This window comes from Macrobrachium nipponense, chromosome 26 (genome assembly GCF_015104395.2).
Source record: "Macrobrachium nipponense isolate FS-2020 chromosome 26, ASM1510439v2, whole genome shotgun sequence".
Taxonomy (NCBI): domain Eukaryota; kingdom Metazoa; phylum Arthropoda; class Malacostraca; order Decapoda; family Palaemonidae; genus Macrobrachium; species Macrobrachium nipponense.
In genome coordinates, this window is record NC_087215.1 from 58,880,006 (window position 1) to 58,906,103 (window position 26,098).

The following is a 26,098-nucleotide window of genomic DNA, read 5'->3' on the forward strand; positions in this document are numbered from 1 at the left end:
ACAAACTGGGAACTCTTACCTGTTGCCAACGGTGCCCTGTCTGTAAGATGTCACGAGGCTTATTAAGACTGTGTAAATATAAAAAAAATATCATTTATTTCCCAAAGCAATTGGTTATAACAAAGAACAAAATGATTAACAAGTCATAATGGCATAAATACCCAAATCTGCCCATAAAGAAAACCAATAAGATAACATTCTACCTTCCGGACTAAGATTACACTCTCAAACCCCAAACAAGTCACATTGTCTAGTATTTGTCAGTTATCAGTTAGAGAATCCCATTCCTAATCAACCATGGCATCGGACCCATCTGTAATAAAGATAATAGTTATATAGACACCCCACGTCACTCTTTTCAAAGTATTACGTAAAGAGAAATATTTCCACACTTCTCTCTCTTTTCAAAAGGTAACAGATTTTCTAAAGTTTTTATAGAACGTGTGGCTTACCTTTTCGATGGGCGTTTTCTCCCGACACTTCGAGCAACCGCTTGTTCTCTCCTTTGCACAAGTACCCTGAACCAGTAGGCCTGTAATACGCGTACCAAACGAATGCACATGCCTCGCAAACAGGGAACGACCTCTGAGACAAGTTGCTTGTTCAGCAAATACCCTTCTCTCCCATGTGAACTTTGCAGTGTACCACCCCTTGTCTCTAGGCGAGCAGAGCTATGTGACTTTATTATTATATAAAACACTTTAAACATATTATTAGCCATTCCCCCTCTTTCACCTCTTATATATATATATATATTATATATATCTATATATATATATATATTATATAAAATAATATATATATCTCGTATATATATAATATATATATATATTATATATAAAAAAATATATATAGATATATATATATATATATATATATATATATATTAGTATATATATATACATATATAGGCAAATATACATACAATAGGTTACTTGGTATCATTTAGGCTCAATTTACCAATGGGATGGTTTAATTTCCAGATTAATTTACAAAGCAGTAGCTACAAGCTTTTAACGGCAAACAATCTTCTTCAGGTACCCATGTACTGAGGCAAACTTAGCTGCAGTTGGGTATTGAAAGCTTTAAATAACATACTCATTTTAATGTAAATGGTGAATGTTAAAATTGGTTTGCCATAATCTCTGTACAAATAGTACCATGGTATTTCCATATTCAAGGTAAGATAGATTAGGCACTTACATGACTTGGTATCTCTTGCTCTCTCAAAATGTTTCTGTAGTAAGTTGTACAAGAAACTATGAATAAATAGCAAATCCCTTAACATACAATATGTGATACTGGTAATACATGAATACTATAATGTGTATGTTAAGTTAGTGTGCGTTAGTGGAACTTCAGTAATAAATCGTATATATGTAGTAGTGGTTTGAGTTGGGCTAATATTTTCTTGATGGCATTTTTCAGATAAATCTCAAAAATTTAATAATTGTAAACTATGTCAGGTGATGCCAGAAATAAAAAGGAATTAGGTTATAGACTGTGCCTCAGCTATGGGATATCTTGAAAATCAAAGTGCAAACTTATACTACAGGATTTCAGTATTTGCCAAATTTTCCCACTGCAAATGTACTCTTCTTAAACCCTTTAATTTTTCTACTGGAAGGCCCATAAAAAAATATTTCATGTGGACTCAAAATCTCCATTAGCCCTACAATATCATTCTTGAAAAACTTTAGTCTGTTAGGACTTGAGATGTAGATTGTTATAGGAATGGAATATAGTTTGTTTGTTTTATGGTGCTTTTACGTTGCATGGAACCAGTGGGTTATTCAGCAACAGGGAATGCACAGGCCAAATACTGGATCCTATGAGGTCATTCAGCGCAGACTGTATATCGAGAACCGGTAGACTTGAAAAGTGTAACAGGAGGAAACCCTCGCAGAAAAAAGATATGAATGGAGTTACAATAAAAGGAATAAAAGAGGTTGCAGCTAGGGGCTGTAAGAATGCCTACAGACTACCCCATGAGGTGCACTGATGGCACTATCCCCTACAGGGAAGATTGTTATTAGTAAAATTTCTTATTTGAATTGCACTAACTGAAGTCAAAACTCTCGACTATCATAAGCCTTGCACACTGGACAAATCATTTAACTAGTGTACTTCAACCTTCATGGTTTCTGATACAAGGCACAACTCAAATGAGTTAAAATTCAATGGTCAAATTATCTTTTTTGATTGCTTTACTAACACAAGAAAAAATTAAACTGGAATTCAAAGAAAACAATTCATCTACAGGTACACTTGTATTTTACGAGAACACTTTACTTGTATATTATTTATAAGCACAAAAGCTTTCAATTTTATTAAAAACATATTAATAAAAGTCGCTCAAAATGATCAACCATGAAAAGTGTGCAATAATCAAATAAATAAAACACAAGTTTTTAATGTAACATTACTAACAACTATATAATACAAAACTCATAATCCAAATACAAAAGTCAAACTACAGCATCTACTAAACAGAGCAATGAATTTGGTAATTTACCAGACGATAACATGGTTAACACATCTTTGAGAGCAAAGTAGAAAAAAAATATTAACAGCACTAATGGAAAAAAAATATAAACAACATGGTGACACAGCAAAGTGAAAGATAAATTCATTTATCTTTGAATAAAACAGTTTCATGAAATGCTTGTATCAGGAGATAAAGTCATATGTTGCAAGGATCTTCACATTTGCTATTATTTACATTAACATATTGCAGTTCACATCTGAACATGTTATATAGCATAGTTTGCAAAGACTGCACAGTAATTATTACTCTATGACTGCAATGTCAAACATCAAATTCAAATGGTGTAAACAATTTTTAAAACTAATGAAAGTAAATCTCCAAATACAAAAATAATTAATATCTGTACTTTGCAACAATAACTTCTATCTTCCTCTGTCGGATAACCATGACCACTAAGATACTATACAGTACAGTGAAATGTATAGATTTCTCGCAGACAAAAAAATTCTATCCAACCATTGACAACTGCTTATTATCGAATTGTATTTTGTTGACATACAACCTTCATGACAATCTGGTTAACTTGCCAAAATTTATGAACAAGATGTTAATCATTAGCCCTATGACTGGTTGAAAGTTAAGCTAGATTATTAATTTACAAACTAAGAAACATAGTTATTGTAATAATATAGATATAATCTGTAGTACCAGAATAAACACATGATACTGACAAGAAAAGTGCACGGTAAACAAAAACTGTTTACTAATCCTGGCTACTACAAAACCAAAGTAATTCCAGTGCTGAAGTCAGTTATGCCATACTTTTAGACAAATAGTAATTCACCACTGTCAAAATGAAAAGGTGGGTTAAAAGATGCACTTAACATTTCTAATTAAAAAGAGCAAAGAAAAATATCTATGTAACATAAAATCACAATTTGTCTCCTTTAGATGAACATATCAAAATCAATATCTCTCTATTGAGGAGCATTGAAGAGGTGGAGCTTATAAGATGACACTTGGTTCAAGCTCCTCAGCAGAATTTCCAACGATTACCACAGTGATTGCAAAGCACAAATGTGGTCATAGGTTCATCAGAACTTCTTGTCTGCATCTGCAAAAAGTAAAAGGTAAGCATTAGAACCAGCAAAAATAGACTATACCACACCCAGAAAAAATTAAATTCTAAAACTAGCAGATTTTAAACATAAAATGCATATATCATAACAAAACATGAAGTTCTACACATTATGATAAGCTTGTAAATGTGAGCTGGAACGGCTGTTAAAAAACTTACTGAAAGTTGGATAACTATCAACCGGTAGGAAGGGAAGCCCTGCCCACCTGCTGGTCTGCATCCACTTGGCCTTTTGGTCCATGTGCCAAATGAGAGGGTGGCTGAGGTGGGCCATTATGTAAAGAACTTCAGGTTTGAAGTTAGGAAAAGTACAAACATTAGAACGACGCCTACTACAAGTGATGTGAGGATCAGTTGGTGAAGAAGCCAAAAAACGAGAACACGGGAAACCTGGAGTACCCGGGCACACACATTGTCGAGGCTGAGAATGAGCAGAAGCAGCCATAATAAAAGCACACGCACGCACACAGAAACATGAGCGAAAATGGGCAATGAACCGGGTGAAGGCTGAGAGGTCAACCAAAACTCTCACCCAGGTGGTTAAAAAAAGACTGAACGCTGTGGCGTGGGAGCAAGGTCCTTGACCACTTTTCACCTGATATATGCACGTGTTGCCAGATCTCACAAGATTCCTTGCTTTCATCTGCAATTTAACCGGATCCAGCTAGACGCTAGAAATTATCCTATTGTTACGACCGAAGGTTTGTTCATGTATGAACAAGTACAAATTACTTTTGAAATTTTCCAGTTTATTCCTACACAAATACAAACTTTTGTTCTTAACATTTAGGAGACTTACTGACAGGTGGGAGGAAATCTTTCTTTGAACTTTCAGACCATCCAGTACTGTAATGGGTTTGTACACGATTACTTGAAAAGGCTGGAAAAACTATGTAATATGTAAAGAGACAACAAAGACCTGGCTATTGTAATCAAAAGGTTTGTTTAGTGTCTGTCCCTTTCTCACCTTGTCAAAAGAAAGGGGGATATGCATTCTTGAACTAATACAAATCAATCAAGGACTGGTGGCTTGTAGCGTAAGTTAGCTGTACAGCTCGCCAGCCCAGCATGTACTTGGCCAGCTTTCAGACTCTGCCCTAAGCAAGAGCAAGAGAAAGAAAGCGGGGAACCAGTCATACATACTCTCTCTGGCTCACTGAATACCTTAGCCAAGATGCTACTTGTCCCCCTTAAGGGAGCTGGGCTAATTACACAACTTGTTGAGCAGCAACAACAGGACACAAGAAAATGATGGATGGATGAATGTATGATATTTGGGGCTAAAGCCCAGGCACTGGGGCCAAGAAGGCCATTCAGCGCCGTAGTGAAGGTTAAATAAGTTGAATTATGGTAGATGAATTAATGAATTAGTGAAAGAGATGATTCATAAAATTAGATGGGACCAATAAATAAAATAAAAATATGAAGTTTAAATGAATGGCATACTATATATTAAAAATAGTTTGTCTTTAAAAATCTGCATGATATATAAATAATCATCTAAATATTATTAAAAAAATTTATACACTTTAAAAAGGAGACGAGAGCAGAAATATCTGCTTCATCTCCCAAGATATTTGAGAGGGATTTACCCTGGAAATATCTTTTCCTTTGGTTAAAATATCTGGGGCAAACCATCAGAATGTGCTCCACTGTTAGTATCTCATCACAGTAAGCACACACTGGTGGGCTGCTTCCTTCTAAAATAAACTGATGGGTTAAATACGTGTGCCCAATCCTTAATCTCGTTAAAATAACCTCTGTTCGTCTGTCAAGCTGGAATGACGAAGGCCACGGCAGTATATTTTTCCTAATACTTCTATACTTACTATTATTGGCAAGAAGAGGAGAAGTCCACCTTTCTTGCCGTTTACTTAATACATAAGACCTAATAGGACTTTTTAGGTCTGTATGAGGCACTTTCCTGAAGGTTGTTTCTGGCAAAGCACTAGCATGCTTTTGCTGCCCTGTCTACAGTCTCGTTTCCGTGAATCCCCACGTGAGAAGGAACCCAGCAGAAAGAGACTGACTTATGCAGACAATATATACGAAAAAGCAACTCCTGAAGTTTTTGGATTAACGGATGAAAGCTATTAAATCTTTTGATAGCTTCTAAAGTGCTTTTAGAATCCGAGTATATGACAAAATTAGTGTCACTACTTTGAAGAACTAAACCTAGGGCAGAGACTACGGCTGTAAATTCGGCAGTAAATATTGATGCAAAGTCAAGTAATGATTCCAAGGATTTGAGGGCAACATTCCAAAGGTAAAAGAAAGTGAATGTGGTCTGCCACGACCCTTGGCATGTAACACCTGCTGAATGGCTGATTCTTCCTGAATGCTATACTAGGGGCACTGCCCATGAATTCAATAGCTCTATTCCATACTGTACACTTACCCTCCTTGCTGGACTAGTAATACACCCACTTGATCATCTCACAGAGCCAGAAAAAGATAGTATTTTTGGACACATCTTTCTTGACCCTCCCAGTACTAATAGTCTCATTAACACTCCACCTAAGGTCCCAAGTCATATTTAGGTAGTACTGGAACACCTTAACAGGACTCACTAATATCTTATCCAGATCATTACCTACAAAGTCCTCTAGGGAGGGGATCGAGAAGGACTTGAACCTGGCATAAAAGGCTGACAGGTTTCAAGTCTTTGGTATGTTTTACATCAAAGGAGAAGCCATGAAACTCGCCTACTCTCTCCACTGCTGCTGTGTCTATCTGCACTCAGGAACTTTACCCTTTACTTGGGAATGAGATCTGACTTCTCATAGTTTATCATGATACAGTACCCAGTTTGAGACAAAACTCGAGGAGGCGGTCGCTTGTGGGAGCTTGCTAGGACAAGCCAATCATCAATGTCCCTCAAAAGGCGCATCCCATGCAAATGGGCCCAAGCTGAGACCAGTGTGAAAACTTATGTGAACACTTGGGCAGTCATAAGGTCAAAACAGTCATGAACTCGGTGACAACTCCTCTGAGGGTAAAGGGGAAGTACTTTCGAGTACGTAGACCTGTTGATGGGTACCAAAGTATGTTTTTCAGGTCTAATGAAACTAATTAGGCCAGTAAAAATTAACAGACCCCAGCCATTTAGTATAACAAGCATTTTATGCATTCCCATGGGTGACAGGTATGTCCCAAAAAAATTCAACCAAAATTAACAATATGCAACCATACATTTCGGCAATGAAGAAAATGGCCGCCACCAACATTAGAAAAAAAAAAATTTCCAGACTAATATATCAATTACTTTAAGGTAATGCTTCATTTTTGCTTTAATTATTATAGTTTAAAGCATATGGTTTGTAATAATACCATAAAAATGGAGGTAGACTGTTTAAATCAAAGAAAAATTATACATTTGAAATGGAATAGAAAAAATAAATGCATTATTATTTTAAATCAATATGTTTCATTATTCCTAGCCGTGGATCATCAACACCTGTAATAGTATTAGCAATGCTAATATAAAATACAAGCAGCCTTCGGTTAACAGTGGTATCAGTTAACAGCTATCCAGTTTTACGTCGCTTGTCTAGTGACGCTGTTAACTGGATTTTCGGTGTTGATCTCTGGTTAGTAGCGCTGTTATCCAGTTAGCAACGCCGATTTCTAGTTAACAGCATCATCAATCTCTGGTTAATGGTGCTGATATTTGGTTAGCAGGGCTGTTAAGCAGGTTTTTAGTGCTGTTATTGCTGATTTTCCGTTAGCACCATCGGCTTGGAATAGAACCCCCACTGTTAAGTGAGGGCTGCCTGTATATAGAATAGAACACTTGTTTATACAAAAATAATAACAGACAACATAATTAGATTGTTTAACAAAATTTATACATTTGGAATAAAATAGAAAAAATAAGTATATGCATTTTCATTTTATAGCATTTATTTATTTTGCCTTAATCATAGATGGTGGTCATCAACACCTATAATATTAGCAATCCTAATATAGAACATATAGAATAGAACCCTTATTTATACAAAAACAATAACAGAACATAATTAAGACTGTTTAAAGAAAATAGATACATTTGGAATAAACTAGTTTTCCTTAATCATAGATGCTGATCATTAACACCTGTAATAAATCCTAATATAGTATGGATGCATTATTCATATAAAAATAATAACAGATAATGTTGCTGTGAACAATACCGAGGGCCTGCTATACCTCGTCAAATTCCTCCTCCTCCTCATCATCATCATCATCATCATTATTTACCTAGACTTCAGTGTTTGCACAGTTGCTGCATTCCCCACCAACAACATATATAGTGAACTGCACACGATAGAGGCTTTCTAGAACAGCTACATGAAACACATATTTTTACTTTACAGCTACATTTCATGTTTATTAGTACTAGTTCTGGAGGAGCTGAAGGCAAAACCATTATTATTGAATCAACTGATCCATCTACTTTAAGCCTGGATCCATTGTCCTCATATTTGAGAACTGTTTGCAGGTTGGGCTAGGTACACACTTGAAAATGAACCTTAGACAATGAAACTGGCACAACTTTTAAGATGGTGGCACCCTTTCTACTGGGAGAAGTAATGTAGAGGATCCTAAGCTCATTGAGGGGTTTCAGTGTCTGAAAGCTACCTTCTTGGTACAGCAGTGATACATATTCCAATCCCACATCTAAAATATCATCAGTGTTGGCATTACTATCTTCAAAACCAAGAACATCAGACCATAGGTTTTGGGATGACAAGAAGAGTTTCAAGTGTTTTACCTTTCCCATTCCAAAAAAGCGTGAGGTGGTGTTACACCCAGACATAGTATGTATGAATGGAAGGCACATGAACATTTTACATCCTAGAACCTCTCCAGCTACATTACAGACAAATGTATGTTGCATAGTTTCCATATAAACTCCGGATGTTGCATGATGAAGGATCATCAGCAACTACTTTAATGGTGGCCTTATTAGTAACTGTTTAATCAAGAACTCTCCTCACAGTTATAACACCTGCATCTCCTTCTTCATCAGCATACTCCACCTCAGTACCTGCATCTTCTGATCAGTTCCTGCTTGTTGTTTCTATTTAGAAAGAAATTTTGTTTTGTCAGATAGAATGGAAAGTCTAGTCAACACGGTTTCTGTGCTTGATCTTTGGTCGTCCTAACTGTATAACAATCAAATATACAACATAAACAGGTAGGCCAGGACTTTTCCTCTGCATTAAGATAGCACATAACTCATAATGTGTCTATTGTTCCAATTTTTGGCCGATGCTGACTGTGCAGCAAAGCACATCCATCTATAGCCACTAGTGTTGGTTTACTGATTTCACAGTTAATATCAAGATCCATATGTGCGATAAATTGTGGGAGATGTGACTGGTGTATTTCTCATTCCTCCATCATCTATAAAGAGAGAAGGGACAACTGATGACAGCTCATAGGAGAAAGTTGCCTATGTAGGTTGACCTTTACTGCAGCATACGTACAGCCAGAAGTCTGATTTTACTCAGTGCTTAATATGAACAAATCCTCACCTGTCACTTTCACAGGTTTCTGCATTACCTTGAAAGTCTGAGCTTTTTTTGTTTTGTTTTCATGGTTACTTGAGAAAATGTCATTCCTGTCATTGTTCTTGAATGATCTTCCCAATCTGCAATGATGTTTCAACATTGACTCATTCATCTGCAATAATTCCACTTGCAATATTTACCAACTGATGTTCATCCTAAACACTGAAAGGGTTTTGTTTCCTTAGGAGGTCTAGAATTAACTGGAGGGGCTCATTATCACGTTTCACTGATGTTCATCTCTGTGCTACTCGGACCAAGTGCCAATGAATGTGTTGGTTAATGATCTTACGGCCTCACCGTACTGGGCAATAATATGAGCAGTGCGTAACCATTTTGTTCAAACTGACTGTGTGTGTGTAATAATAATGAGACTTGTTTCTTTCCAGACCTCATCAAACTTAGCTCAATTATCATGTCTGACCAAGCACCATTCCAGAATAAATGTCTGTTCCTTCTGACTGTGTACTTCCTTTCATGAAAAGGAATTAGAAGACAATTATTTAACTCATCACAGTCTTGTAAATAAAGGTAGCAACGTATAGCATGTTTAATTCAACCAACTACAGCAAAGTAATGTAACTTACTCTGAATACTGTGGTATGAAGACAAGCAATGGATTTAGTAACTACAAATATAAAAATCTTGGTACATATTAAAATAACAGTCTGACAGCAATAGTGGCCTTGAACAAGACTTAATGGTCTCTGCCGATAAGTCACTCCTAACTGATTGAGCTAATTATTTTCATACTTCTATTTTCATATAAAATTTTTATATCTAACTAATTTATATATTTTTCAGTTAAAATTACATTAATTAATGCCTAAGGATGAAAGGAAAATTTCAATAAAAATTGGGGCTCTCCTTGAAATGAAGTCTGCAACTGGGCTGTTTGGATCTCCAGACAAACTGAAGGATGGAAGGACACACACACACACACACACACACACATATCACCCCTTGGGTGACATAATAAGACTAATGCAAGTATAAAACTGAAGAAATTAGTCAGAAATATATCAAGAGGATTCCACAGGTCATGGAATCATCTTACGCAGGAGCTGAAATTAATCAAAGAAAAAAATAATCTTCCATAAGTTTGATTGGGGTTGAATTTTTTTGGGTATACCCTGACCTATATTGCAATAAAAAACAAAAACTTGCTTGTTATACTAAATGCCTGGATTTGGCCAAATTCATGTCAATTTTTACAGGTCTAAATACAGAGTTGAGTTTTCATCTTGAACTGTGTCTGACGAATATATGGTTCAACAGAGAGGTGTCTACAACCAGTCTCCAACCTCCACCCCGGAGGGGGAGTGCTTATGCGAGTCAGGAATGTAAGTGAAGTCAGATCAGATCGCAAATAAGGGGTGGCAGAGACTTGAATGTGAGAATATATCCTTTCCACAGGACCTACTGCCCATGACTCCACTCTGTGTCGCTGCCAAGTTGTTCAATGGTTCAACATGCAATCCTCACCTTTCGACAGGTGGTGGGGTGGAATGCTGTCATTAACATTCTCCCTCCTTCCTCTTACCTTTCCTTCCCTTCCTAGGATGGGCAGGGAGCCGAAAGGAGCGTGGGTGCACACCCTTTCCTACAGGAGAGGTAGTCTGGGGAGCTGACAAGAAGTAGAGCAAGTCAGGGCCTTCCTCTGCCCTCATGCCCAAGGACCAGACAAACCTGAAAGTTTGACTGCAGTACCTTTGCAAAGACCAAGAAGCCTTATGGGATACTGCCTGGTCAACAAAAGCTTTGTTGTTTTTGGTACATATGCTGTTCACTGCCGTTTGCACCTCACTTTGAGGAAAGAGAGAGATTTAGACCCCAGTCCAAGATTCCTCCTCTTCAGGACCAAGTTGAACCACAGGAGCTGTCTGGACTAGGTAGGTAATTTCCCTACCTCCAGGCAGCAGAAACCTCCTGAAGGAGCCATCCTTATCAGAGTATGACCACCTGATAAGGAAGATGCGAGCTGCTATGAGGGGCTAGGTCCAGCAAGGAGACTGCTTGGAAAGTGGCCATGGCCTTCAAATCTGACACCATCGCCTCCAAATGAAATAGAGCCACTCTCAGAATGAAAATGATCTAGGGAGACACCAGGTGCCCAGTGTGTCAGGTCTTGGTCTACCTCTGGGGGCAGTATAGCACTCAAATCTGGGTGATATTTCCTCTGGCAAAATAAGAGGTGGAGAGAGCAACTTACAAAACCAGCAAGACCAAAGTGAAAACTGTCTTGCCCTAAGACAAGAGAATTCACCTGGACCAGGGCCATGGCAAACCAATCGAGAGAAAGTTTTCACAGACCTCCTTTAGCCTCGATTCCGGCTCCGGCACTTGGCTATGTGCCAAAAATTTTATAATCTCTATCTAATTTAGCCTCGATAGCAAAGAAGCAATCTGCTGATGCAGCCAAGGTACCTTCCTCTAGGTCATCTTGCTGCCTGAACTGAAATGACCTGCTGGAATTGTCTTTGTAACTCAGAATCCTGGGGCAGAGGACCCTCGGGCCCCTCCAGGCCTCAGATATACTGAGTTACTCTTCAGAAAAGGGGAAACTCCTCGAAGCCACCTGGGGATCACTCAACCATTAAGACATATGATTTATCTGGTCCTAGGACTGGACTGAGAGCAAGAATGATTCGTCATGGTCCTTGGACCTGTCTGACCCCGTCCTCCGTCACCAACCCACAGTGGTAGTGTCCTCATGGTCGGGAAGAGTGAGCCCACTCGGTGAACGTGGGTGGGGGAGGTCTACTAAATGTGCCATAGCCCTCCAAGGCTGAAACCTATACTGACAGGTATAGTCCATCACGATTCCAATAAGGGGGCTAAATTTCGATTTCGTTGTCACCCCCCAACCCCTGCTTAGCTCATTTTTTTGGTACCAAACAAAAGGAAAATATATCTGCTATCCATTTTCACCTGTTTCCAGGTCAGCAATTACCCTGAAACATCTAATTCCATGATTTTTACAACTACCCTACACAGATAATTTTCTCCTGAGTTAAAGATAATTTTTTGGTTGTACAGACCTATAGAGAATATTTGAATTATTTCACTATCGTTGTGAAGGTCTTTAAGTTTTCTATAAATCTACGTTATTAAATTTTGAATATGGCAAAAATGATTTCTTTAATGATTTATTGATGCAATTTACAATAAAAGTAGTATTTTAATTTTAATATTACATTTTTTCATAGCATTTTTTGAAATATTTGTATCTGATAGCTGTGTATTATTCAAAATTCTAAGATCTTTCAAATGCAATTAACAAAAATTTTCTAAGTATAATACTTTTGACATGGAAATAATATTAAATATAGTAATAATGTTACACTATTTTTGGTTTTATTTGTTTTACTTCTCAAAACTTTCTAAACACACAAGTAGGTATTTTAAGAACATTTTGATAAGATTTCAACTGGAAAAGTTCATTCCATGATTGACCTTAAAAAGAACTGTGGGTTCTTAAAAGACTTTCCCTTATAATTCTAATTTCCTTTCTCTTTGTAGGCAGTAAGTCTTCTGGTGATGGTGAAGAACCCTCAGTAAATGCAGAGTATTGCAGAAACTAGTAGAATATGCATGATTAGAATGGCTTCTTTTGATGTAGGTCCTAGCCTAATTACTCCTACTAATCTCAAGTAGACTTTTCAAAGTGTCTTTGTCATAAAGAGGGTACAAATGGTAAATTTACTCCATTCTCCGTAGTCAGCCGGCAAACTTTCTAGAATGCAGCCAGGGAAAGAAATGATAAAATCTGTAAATGTTTGAAGGACACATAGGACAATGGACCATTAGGCATCTACCATCGGACCTGGTATCAGGCCTACACAAATCGAGATCATATTTGTAAGATTCAAAAGACAAAGGGATGAGAACTTGGTTGAATCTGCTGATAATGAAGACCCACAACCATTTAAATGGCACCACCCATCCAAGGCCAGCTCCCTGTTTAAACTATGATCTGTCAGACTCGAAAGTATGATAAAGCCAAAAAGAACCTGCTGCCCCTAGTACAGTGCACGACTTTTGAAGCTGGAGATAGAATCCTTCAGGCTGCAAGATAGAGAGATGATACTGTATAGTGCGTGAACTTCCTGACAGTGATCCAATTACAATTGAGGTATGATACCATCATAGTTGCTATGTTTGGTACACCAAGAAGAGATCATTAGATACTCAAAAAATGTGCAGCACCAAAGGCAAAGGATCCATATGAAGAAGCATACACCTCAGTTGTACAAGAGGTCAAAAGAGATGTTCTTAGCAGGCAAAAAACAACGTCAATGAGCATTCTTTCAGAACATGGCAAAGAAGCTCCAAATTACAAATCATACAAACTCAAGAACTGCTTGCTTGAAACCCTTGGAGAACAACCTTCATTTTGGCAACCTGGCAAAAGGAATGAATCAGAGACTTTGTTTTTATCAGAAATTGCAACTTGCTGATACCATAAGGCCTGACTTTGACTCTGAGTATTCTGAAAATGAAACCAAAATGGCCCGTGTTATTATTGCCAGGGCAGTTCTCTAACCATGTGGCAAAGCATCTTAGAAGTTAACTAAAGAAGCAGAAAAATCTAATGACACATGTTTCTTCAGTTGATGTAACATTAGACAAAGCTCATTTGCCAGAACAGGTTTACAACGTCCGTTTGGATGACGTCTCCACACGAATTTGGTGGGAATGAAATGGAGACGGTTGAACCTGATTTACCCAGAAGAGTGATAGCTGTTGGACAGGATCTCATACACAATGTCTCGAAAGGAAGAGTTAAAACACCAAAGCATGTCTCTCTAGGCATGACCATAAAAAATCTGACTGGAAGCTCCCAGATAGTGACCATTTTAAATAGATTTGGACTCACAATTTCGCACACTAAGTTGCTTGAGTTAGAATTTGCTTTGGCCTAGAAACTGGTAGAAAAAAGAAAAAGGTGGGGTATTATTGCCAAGTAATATCCTATCAAATGTGTTCACAACCTTCTGCTGGGACAATAATGGCATCCTCATACAACGCAGAGTCCACAATTGTGAACCTCAACCAAATCCATCTGGTGCCAGTGATAAGCAGCAAGTAACAGCAACAAATGACCTTGTCAGATGTTTTGTACCTTTGATGTTTTCTACCTTTCCCTCAAAGTCAGAGACATGGTCCTGGATTGCTGAATGTTGATATGTGGAGCATATCAATGCAGCCCGGTATTTTCTCTTTTGTGTAAAGTGTCACCAGTCACATCAACTTCCATCTCAGAATGCCCTGAAGCGACACATAAAACGAGCCAACTACCAAGTAGCATTGTGGAAACGAGATCTCAAACCTGAACCTGGTGAACAAAGTCCAAATGGTCATGGCTGGACTGTAACTAATGATTTTTTATCCATTTACTGGACAGACCAAGAACCAGGTCCAAAAGTACAGATGGAATATACCGGCTGTGGTTGTAAAACGCCCTGCATGACTAAACGTTGCAGTTGCAGGGGATTGAACTTACCCTGTGCTGATGCATGCCACTGCACCAGGGAATGTGCAAACAGGGTTGTGCATTCATGTGAAACAAATGCAGATATTGAGAGTGATGAGGAGGGCACTGAGGACTAGTGCACTATTAAAATGATATGTCATACTTTAACGACGCTTTGCTACAGTTGCACATGGCAACACGTATATGACATAATGTGCCAAATGAATACCACTTTTAACAATGAAAAATTCATATTGAAAGGTTTACCTGGGAAGTGTTGATCTGTTTGAAAAGTTCAGTATCCTGTATCCCTGTCTGTGAAGAGAAGGTACTTTTCAGTTTGCCATATACAATAATTAATCAATTTTTGGTATATTCGGTACATCGTTTTTTCCCCGATCATGATCAAGAAAAGGTTATATATTACCAAGCGTTCTATACAAAGCCAGAAAGACTGTATCTAACAAGTTAGCGTATTAATTAATCTTTTTACAGTACAGTGGTGCCTCGTTTGTTGAACGTTTCTTATGTAGAACTTACCGTTTTTCGAACGAAATTTTCAAAAAATTTTGTATTGCTTGTTGAACAAATGTTTGTACTTCAAACTGACTGATTATCTAGTTTATACGTACGGTGGACCCCCCGTATTCGCGTTCTCCAGATTCGCGGACTCACACATTCGCGGATTTCTCTGGGGAACGTTTCCCCGCATTATTCGCGGAAAATTCGCGCATTCGCGGTATTTTTCTATGATAAATATCCACAAATTCCTGGTTTTTTTGATGAATTTCATCATAAAATACACTTTTTGTGATAAAACTATTAAAAAAACTAAGTATGAAAATTTTTAGTGGGTTTTTCTTGAGTTTTAACTAACAAAATAGGCTGTTTTTAGCATTTTCATAGTGGTTCCAAACATTTGCGGGTTCTAACTATTCACGGGGGGGGTCTGGTACGCATCCCCCGCGAATATGGGGGGACCACTGTACTTGTATTCGACGGCCTACTGGGTCTTACAAGTCAAACTGTATTAAATTTTTTTATTTACAATACGTATACATATAGTTTAATGATAACCATATTCGACAAAATAAAAGTATAAAGCATTTAATATAAAATTTAGCTTTCAATATAACATTTAGCATAAAAGATGTATAAAATCATATGTAACTGCGGTGACGTCATGCCCAGCTGACTTGAGACTGAACGAAGGAGCACTGATATGTTGAGGAGAGAAGACGAGAGTTAAAATATTACTGTATGTATGTAAAAGCAATAACAATTCACATAAAGGGCATTCCCAATAAATTTAGCATAATGATACAATATGAAAACAAATGCAATAAAGAAAAAAAGGAGAAAAAAAAAAGAAAAAAGTCTTAATTTACCCAGTGTTTGGTGTGCCGAGTGAGACGGTTTAATTGAACAATTTTAACAAAATAGTAAATGAAAAAACGAAGCTTTTCACAAAAAAATTTAGCATAAACGATTAACAAAATCATTCATCATTGCAGTGATACACAGCTACTTGAGGTAAACGGAGGGGGTGTTTATATTTTTAAGGAATAATGAATTAATGATTTAAAGTTATCATGCGCCGTGGTATTGTTGAGGAGAGAAGAGACAGTAAAATCTTTACTATAATATGTACATAAAAGCAGTACCAATTCAGATAAAAAATACAATGATATTTCACAATAAATTTAACAATGATAAAACATGAAAACAATCAAACGCAATACAGTAAAAAATAAATAAATAAAAGTTTGATCGAGTCAGTGTTCGGTGCCGCCGCAGTGCACTGAGAGAGAGAGAGAGAGAGAGAGAGAGAGAGAGAGAGAGAGAGAGAGAGAGAACGGAGAGACGAGAGATAGAGAGAGAGAGAGAGAGAGAGAGAAGAGAGAGAGAGAGAGAGAGAGAGGGGCTCTGCTTCCCACTGACTTCTCAGCTTGGCTGGGATGATTATTCGCCCATTTCTTTCACTTACACTCGATCTGCCCAAAACACTTTTATTTTTGTTATGGTAAAATACCCATCTAATGACAATTGCTTTTTACTGTAAAAGTAACTCAGCTCTGTAATAAACAAACTGGTGCTGCTTTCAGCTTTTTCATGCCTTCGATTATTTGTTTAAATGGCTTTCTTGTGAAAAGTTATTTTATCTCTTTCCTTTTCTTGCATTCTTGACTTATTACTTAGTTTGCAAAATCCTCATGTTTGTTTTAAAAGTCTGCCATTTGCCAACAGTAACTTTATGTATTGTGGCATAATTAATCTCTTTCGTGCACTTAAGATCCAAGTGTAAACATGCTGAATGCTGATTTCTCTCTCTCTCTCTCTCTCTCTCTCTCTCTCTCTCTCTCTCTCTCTCTCTCTCTCTCTCTCTCACAATCGGACGCACACACTATCGATTCCTTTGATTATCCTCCTACCTAATATGTGGATATAAATTGATTTTTTTATCAACCTTTGCATACTGCAACCAATTCGGTTTCCTCAAAGGGTTCCTGTCTCTCCTACCTCCATCTCCCAGCCAGCCAGGCGCCATTTTCACCAAACAGTTCGTAAATCATACATAGAAAAATAAAATTTTGAAAATTTTACTTCGTATAACGTACCATTTCATTACTTTACACTCTTAATTTAACTTTTGAACACATTAATAATAGAAAAAATCTAAAAAGGGGGAGTTATTGTGTAGGCTGGAATAAACTGTCCTGATTCCGTTTATTTCTTATGGGGATATTTGTTTAATATTTCGAACAAATGTACTTTGAACATCATTCTGGAACGAATTAAGTTCAAAACCTGAGGTACTACTGTATATATCTGCTTTATTTCACTACCAATACATGTGAAACAAGGATGAAACCCAATTAACTTTTGGAAAAATCATTACTAGAAATGTTTTTAGCAAGGAATAAACAAACTTATTTCAGATATACAATAGTTTTCATTATTTAGTTTGGAAAATACGTTCAAAGCCAAATACTATGCTGTTTCTTAATTGATGTGCAAAAATGCCTGTAGGGAAGATGTAAAAATCATGAAATTGACATGTTTCAGGGTAATTGTTTACCTGGACACAGGCAGAAATGAAGAGCAGACTTATTTTCCTACATACATATGGTTACCAAAAAAAAGTGAGGACAACAGGGGGGCAACAAACTCAGAATTTTGGGGTCTCAGGTGATAGACTAGTAAGGTGGAGCAGGGGACCTCCTCTTGCCTTGTCTGGATCAGGTTCTTTATTGCACTAACAAAAAGGATTCAACGCCAATAACTAAAACGCGGGATACGAATATAGAAAGAAAATCAATCAAAAACACAAATTCATTTACAAACTTATTCAGAAAGATAAATTCAGAATGGCTTCTCCTATGTACATAAAATTAAATCTTAGTATAAGTGAGAAAGGGGAAGTGCGGTAATGAAATACTTGCTGGCTAGTAAAACAGCTGTTGAGATCGGTGCTTGATACGATGGCTTCACAAGGAAGCAGTAAAAGCTTCAGATGGGCTTCTTATTTTCACACTGCAGGAAGGAATGACTTCGACTTGAAACTTGAAGGATGGGTTACTTCTCAAAACACTTACAGAAAGTTTCTTCTTCTCTGAAAGGGTTTACTCGTCGGAATCTCTCTCTTCGACTACAAACTTCACTTTCTTGTTTCTGTTCTCTCTCTCTCTCTCTCTCTCTCATGTCCTCTTCCCTCTCTCCTACTCTCTCTTATCCTTTGACTCTTACTCTATTCATCCTCTCTTACTTCTTCTCTGATCCTCTCTTCACTTTTTCTTGAGTCATATGTGTGTATATATATATAGATATATAGATATATAGATATATAGAGATATAGAGATAGATAGATAGATAGATAGATAAATAGATAGATAGATAGATAGAGAGATAGATAGATAGATAGATAGAATAGATATATATATCTATATATATATATATTATATATATTTATAATATATATATTATATACTATATATTATATATATACCATATACCAAAGAATGCTCCCCCCAGCAAAAAATACCTTCCAGAAAACTGTGGACGAAATGTTACGTCATATCCAAAGCGTTGTGTTGCCAGAGACAACCGCGTGCTGGAGTTCCAGAAAACAGGACAAAACACATCCCAAACACTAAAAAAAAAAAAAAAATACATTTTCCTTTCCTTTCAAAATTATTTCTTCACTATAAAGCGACTACCATGACAGTGTGCCACCAGGCCAGGTGGAAACATTCCCAGGACCCTTGTACCATTCATGCTTCAGAACAGGGGAAGAGTGAAAAAGCATCTGTATGCTCTTTCCTCACCTTCTCTCGCTAAGCTGTGTTGCAGTGGGTAGCAGATCTACAGTAAACTAGCCAGACTAGTCAATTTTGCTCATTGGTGGGTACATTGGGAAACACTGGGTTAGTGGTTGTGTTCTTGTTAGAATGCAACAGTTGTAGCAGTATATGCCATTCACTAGTAAGAGCCCCATCAGTCCTTTCCATAAGAGGACTGACCAATGGGAGTTTTGGGAGACTTCCTGCAGGAAGAAGGAGCAACATTCTTCCTCTTCTGCTTACTAGCGGTTGGAGTCAAAAGGGGAAGAGGCAGAAGCACATGAAGATGAAGACAAACACAAAACAGACAACACCTTCCTCAGGCTTGCCAAGGTAATAGCTGTAGCCAAGAAATGAAAGAGAACACCCCCTAACTCCTCAGGACACATCACAGTGAAGGATTCATTGTAGTTGCCAGCCTTCACACTGGGCTACCAAAAGATCTCCAGGGATGGGTTTAACTCAAGAGTCTCTCAGCCTCCTCCAAACCTGTGAGAATAATCAGGTTAGCAGCAAGTCTTCCTTCTGCAGCAAGTGGCCACCATTAAAGACACTCAGAGTGAAACAAGGCCTCAAATGAGATGCCAAACTCTGCCAAATGATCAATGTAAGACAAACAAAGAGGAGACAGCTCCCTTAAGAGTTGAAGCAGTGGGTGAAAGAAGGTGCCAGAGATCTTTGGTGTCACTAACAAAATATTTCCCTCCAATGACACTGGTGGGGGCTTTCTAGCAGTCTTCTTAGCCACAAATTTTATCCCTGCTGACAGCGACTTCCAGCATAGCACTCAGAACAAGTATCCTCTCAATTGCAGAAACATTTTCTGCAACACATACATAGCATATACAGGTAAATTTCCATGCTAGACAGAAGGCACTTACAGGGTCTATCTTTCCTAGCAAGAGGTTTCCTTGGAGAAGAGGAAGCAGATGGTTGTAATGTTTTATGGATTTGATCAATCTTGTACCAAAAACAACAAATCTCACAAACAGGAAAAAGGGAAAGACCAAAAATACTCAAAATCACAGAGCACTAAGTTGATAACCATGAAGATAGGTGCAGAGAGCCAAAGAAAAGATGTCTGCATCTGGTGGTGGCCGAAAGCAAAGCGGAGTGCAGACTGACAGGTAGGTAGGTCTTCCCCCCTACCATCTATGGTCAACTCCCTTGTCATAGATGTGCCAATTGCTGTTTCCAAGCCTATCCTAACGTAAAGAATATAAGTTTGAACTTGTGTAGAAAAAATTATTGTTTCCCAACTATTCACACCAGTTCACAAAAATTATCCTCAAACCAGCCTTTAACAGAAAGTTGACAATTCAAATTTGTTGAATAGGATGGTACTGCACCAACATCATGTTAGCTTTTAAATCAGCTTTTCCTTTTCACTGCACTGAACATCACTCAATACATATCCTTAGTCTGACAGATGATTTTAATCTGCAGAAGACAAAGCTTCATTCCAAAATTATGAGTTTTCACAGTGAAATAATAGTTATTTTAAAAATGTGCGTTGTGCTGTAAATTATGACAAATGATGAACTGTACCACCCTCTACTTATTTTATTATTACTGAAAACTGTTTTTTAACTATATATAGCAGGAAGGCTGAACATCCATAAGCCACTTTAATCTTACCTTGTCTCAAGTCTGGTTCCCCCATGTATGCACAAATTTCTTGACGACTTTGCTTCTGTCTGTGTGATTGTGTAACATTGCATAATTACTTTAATATATATGCGATAAAGGTATATTCTAGCTTTTTGTCTTCTTCCTTAAGACTTATACCTATCTACATTATGTATAAACTGTTGGTGTCTGAAAGCTCTGGAATGATGGAAAAGGCTGGGATACATAATACCTGGTCTACCGAACTTGGACTTTAGTATTGGAAAAGAAATCCAGTACATATAACAAAGGACAATTTATAGATATAACTTAGAACATATTTCCTGGGGATATATTGTAGCCAATTACCAAAAAGGATGAACCAGGAAATAATTTCTGTTGGCAACAAGTAATGAAACTTATCCCTAAGGCATACCCTCATCCTCTGCAAAAAACAGAAATAAGATTTCCTACTATTCCCTGTAACCTTTGGCATTGTCAAATCCTTACTGCTGAGCAGTATTTTGGTTTCCTTTGGACCTTGGTCCATTTTCCTGCTCTCCTCAGTTTCTACAGTACATCAGGTATTGCCTGCATCCGCACACCAAATTGAACCCAGTTTTAAGCAACGTCCCATCACCATCCATCTGCTTTTAAGTAAGGCCCTTGTGATAAGAATGAGACTTCAGAGGCTGATACTCAATATGTAAGGAATCCACAGACCAGAACTCAGCTTAAATGAACCCAGCAATTATACTGTAATTTGATGGGGTATGTTAAAAAAAAAATCTGATAACAGGGTTGAAATTTCAATGTTTCCTGTCATTCTTTGGGCTGGTTCTCATTATCAACTCCTTTATTCACAAACAGATGTGTCTGAGGGTGCCTTGTCTCCATTAGTAATTTGACCATGCATGTAACCACACCTCATCCCTGTTCCCATATCCACATTTCTTTTTTCTTTCTTTTTTTTTTTGACCCATCACTCTGGCTGAATCCTCTTGTCTTGGTGTGATGTGACATTCCATTGTTCTGTGACCACAAGCTTTCAATCATTTATACTTGTTTGGACAAATAGAGAAAAAAGGATTTTGTTGACTTCTGTCCTGTTCAATGTTTGGACAGGCACACTGTATATCATCTTGTAACATGTCCAAGTCTTGAGTTGCTGTCTTCCATACCTGAACACACACAGCATGTTAATTATGACACCAAGATCTTGGTCTGTCTTTTCTCCATGACTGAAACATAAAACTATTTGGGCCTCTGTTCAGTTCCCAGAGCTATATCCCAGATAAGTTGGGAGAGATGGACATGGATATAGAATAAAATTATTAAAATGCAAAAAGTGTTGCTGCTATGGCCAACACAACATTACACAGAACCTTCTTCACTGACTGGTATAGTACTGTGTATGGGTACCATCATGAAAAACATTTTAAATCATAACAGTACAACACATTATAAGAATGGAATCAGTGCTAATGAAAATAAGAGAAACTCCATGCAATAAAAATATTCTCCATATATATAGTAGAGTAAAGCACTTGGAAGCATGAAACTCTGGAGTTAAGCAACTCCCCCTTGAGTTTTTAGTAAATCTTGACTGGATCTTGGATCCTTCTCCAGAACAATGTACATACATTATACCAACAATGGTGTCCTGAACAAAACATTAGCTGGTGTATGTGAATATATCAAGCTGAAAACTGAACATTCTGTTCTGAAAACCATACCAACTTATGTAAATTATACATTAGAACATACCTGGTTGTAAGTACAATCTCGCTGGCCGCATTTTCCACATTTAAGCAAGTCTGTCTTGGTACCCTGTGCAACAGCTAACTGATGATCATCAATAGCCTCCTTTGTGAACTTCTCTCGAAGTGCTTTCATTTCATTACTTGCCATTTCCTATGAAATAAAAAAATACACATTAAGACAAAAATTTATTATAAAAAAATATAGCATGGTAATCACTACTGAACATATGTTCTTTAGGAATCTGGACATGCACGCAAAGGAAGTATAAAAGAAGGATTTCATATCAAACCTAAGGCCAATGATGTGACCATTTCAGTAAATATTTTGCTCATAGTAGTAACAGTTTTACCATAAACATCATAAAAATAAATACTGAATAGGGACAAAATCAAGTTAAAGGTGAGAAGACTGTAATACAAAGAGAAAAGATTATAAAAAATGGGAATTGGAATATAAGATTTAGGCCAAAGGCCAAGAACAGGGACCTATGAAGTCATTCAACGCTGAAAAGGAAATTGACAGTCAAGGAGGTTTTAAAGGTGTAAGAGGAGAATTTATAAAAAAATGGTTAAGTTAAGTACATTTCAGTTTAACCAGACCACTAAGCTGATTGACAGCTCTCCTAGGGCTGGCCTGAAGGATTAGATAATTTTACGTGGCTAGGAACCAATTGGTTACCTAGCAATGGGACCTAAAGCTTATTGTGGGATCCGAACCACATTGCATTGAGAAATGAATTTCTTGTGGGATACGAACTACATTACATCGAGAAATGAATTTCTATCACCTGAAATAAAATCCTCTGATTCTGCGGATTGGTAGCCGATAGTGAAAAACACTCATTTAACGCAGAACTATATAAAAAATGGGGAAAGGTATCAAACTCTATAGACAATACATATACCAGTTATCAAGCTCTACACATATGTACAGTGGTCCCCCCGTATTCGCGGGGATGCGTACCAGACCCCCCCGTGAATAGTTAGAACCCGCGAATGTTTGGAACCCCTATAAAAATGCTAAAAACAGCCTATTTTGTTAGTTAAAACTCGAGAAAAACCCACTAATAATCTTTATGCTTGATTTTTTTAATAGTTTTATCACAAAAAGTGCATTTTATGATGAAATTCATCAAAAAAAAACAGGAACTTGTGGATATTTATCATAGAAAAATACCGCGAATGCGAGAATTTTCCGCGAATAATGCAGGGAAACCTTCCCAAGAGAAATCCGCGAATGTGTGAGTCCGCGAATCTGGAGAACGCGAATACGGGGGGTCCACTGTATACCAATTAGCAATCTGCATGGCACAGCAAATTGGTTAAGACAACTGCATCAGCCGTTTAATTATTCTAAAAAAAAAAATGCGCAGCCAATGCTTAGTATTGAAAATACCAAGTGATAAAAGTGTCATTGGAAAATGATATTGTTATGATACAATAAAGTTTCATACATACTTACCTGGCAGATATATACTTAGCTAAGACTCCGTCTTCCCCGACAGAAATTCGAATTTCGCGGCATACGCTACAGGTAGGTAGGTCAGGTGATCTACCGTCCTGCCGCTGGGTGGCAGGAATAGGAACCATACCTTCTAAAACCAGACTTTTCTCTTCCACCTGTCTCCTGCGGGGAGGCTTGGTGGGCCATTTATCGTATATATCTGCCAGGTAAGTATGTATGAAACTATTGTATCATAACAATATCATTTTCATACATTCAACTTCCCTGACAGATATATACTTAGCTGATTGGCACCCTTTGGTGGAGGGTAAGAGACAGCTATTCACTGATTAGACAGGTAAACAACATACGTTGTAGGTAATAAATAAATAAAACCTTGGTTCCTATGTGTTTAGACGAAGGGTTGACTTCTTAGCTATTGCTAAGAGTCTGCTTCGTCTCAAGAGCCTCAGCGAGGATGTGACCTATGGCTAAGAGTTCTTGTGGATCTGTCGATGGGGTCTTATCCACTTACTCGACAGAGCCTGATGGCCTTTGTCAATGGGGTCTTATCCACTTTCATGACAATACACCTATGCCTAGAGGCATAATTAAGGAGCACAACACCGATCCCGATCACCTGATCCTAACACGAGGGCTTGTGCTTGAAAAGTTATATCCCCAAACTCCTTTCAAACAACCCAAAGAACAAAACACTATGTTAAAAGAAAAATTAACTCACTTAGTTAAGGATCAGTGTCGGCTCCCTATCCCAGCAACGTATCCGTAGACACGTAAAACCAAGAGAGAAGGATCTCTCGTAGGTCAACTTGACCTCCTTCGTGCAAAGGGAAGTCAACTCCCGAGTTGTATCTTCCGTAAGTTACAGCTAATATGTCCTTCATGACATATTATTCTGGAAAGAACAAGAATTCATAAAAGCTCGCACTTCAAGCGCTTTTAATTCTCAGCTGTTTGAAGGAATCATCAAGTTACTCAAGAAGTGCTTGGCGATCACATTTGTTTCAAAGAAGAAGACCAGGGCTTTCTTTGAAAAGGATCCCTTCTGGATGAAGCCTAGAGCCTGGCTTGCGCCTGGCTGGCGCCTTGCGCCTGCCTGGAGCTTCACGGCTGGTCTACCGTAACCGATCGTGGCTGCCTGGCGCCTCGCGCCATGGTTTGGCCTCCTCCCCACTTGCCGGAGCTTCGAGCTTGGTAGAGTCTCGAGGATATCTGGCAATGTCCACATCGGACACTCTTATCTGTCCGATATGTTCGCATCTAGCGCATCTGTGCCAGGTTGTAGGCCCGGTCTTTCTCCTTATCAGACAATGACAGTGTTCTTGGGGCTGTCTGCCTCTGGCGTTTTTTACGCCTGTTTTGGCATATGGCTCCTGGTTGGCGCTACATTGTCCGAAAGTCCTGAACATCCACAAAAGTAAATCACAAGACTGGAGAAGGGTGGAAGAAATTCTTCCACTTTGAGCTTTGGCCTCTCCGGCAAGGGGAGGTGATTGTAGTCAGCTACATCCAGTATACGATAGGATATCTAACAGTACGAGAGATAAGAGTTTTCCTCCGAGGATGATCCTTCTTGAGTACTTCCCTTGTTCACGAGATCTCTTCTTACCTGTTGAAGGGGTTTCTTGTTGCAGAATCTTCCCTTGTCTGAAGGAAGGGAAGAAGCCTGGAAGTCAAAGGAGACTCCAAGCTGAAATTGGGAGGACTCCTGATTTTCTAGCTCTATATTGTATCCCTCTGAACACCTTCTGGGAAGCATTTCGAGCCGTCATCGCATTCCAAAGACTCTGTAGGCAAACGTTTGAATCATTCTACTGTAGATGAAAACGTAAGTACCCTGCCTGGACAACAAACCTCTATCTGAAAAACATTGAATCAGGAATAGGGGGTTTTAGTTCTTTTGCCAGACATACTATGCTGAAGGCAAGAACCCATTGCCGTAGTCTCCATAGAATCTGATGCAAGATTCCAATGCTCAAAAAAAAAAATTCACTTGTCTTCTTGGTCGTTTAGGACCAAGAGAAACAAAGAATTCCCTCATAAAAATTTCTCAAAGAAGTTTGAAGAGGAGCAGTTCCATCTTGTCGGAACATGGAATCTGTGGCCACAAAAAAGATCCCATTAGAAGTACATGATATCCTACTCTTGTCATATTGAGGTATCGTATAAGATCCCGAAGATCTTAATCCTCTGCTATCTCCAATTCCCTTTGTAGAGACAGAGTATAGCCTTTTACTCCATTCTTTGATAGCAGACATATACAAAGGT

General features: G+C 38.0%; 1 protein-coding gene across 1 annotated transcript in view; it reads right to left on the reverse strand.

The window, feature by feature from the left end:
* Positions 1–2,257: 2,257 nt before the first annotated feature.
* Positions 2,258–26,098, reverse strand: part of LOC135200306 (transcription elongation factor S-II-like) — a 102,430-nt gene continuing 78,589 nt past the window's right edge. Inside the window, 2 exon segments of the mRNA XM_064228843.1 lie at positions 2,258–3,602; positions 22,370–22,516. Coding sequence (XP_064084913.1) covers positions 3,522–3,602; positions 22,370–22,516 — 228 coding nt within the window. The 3' untranslated portion in view covers positions 2,258–3,521.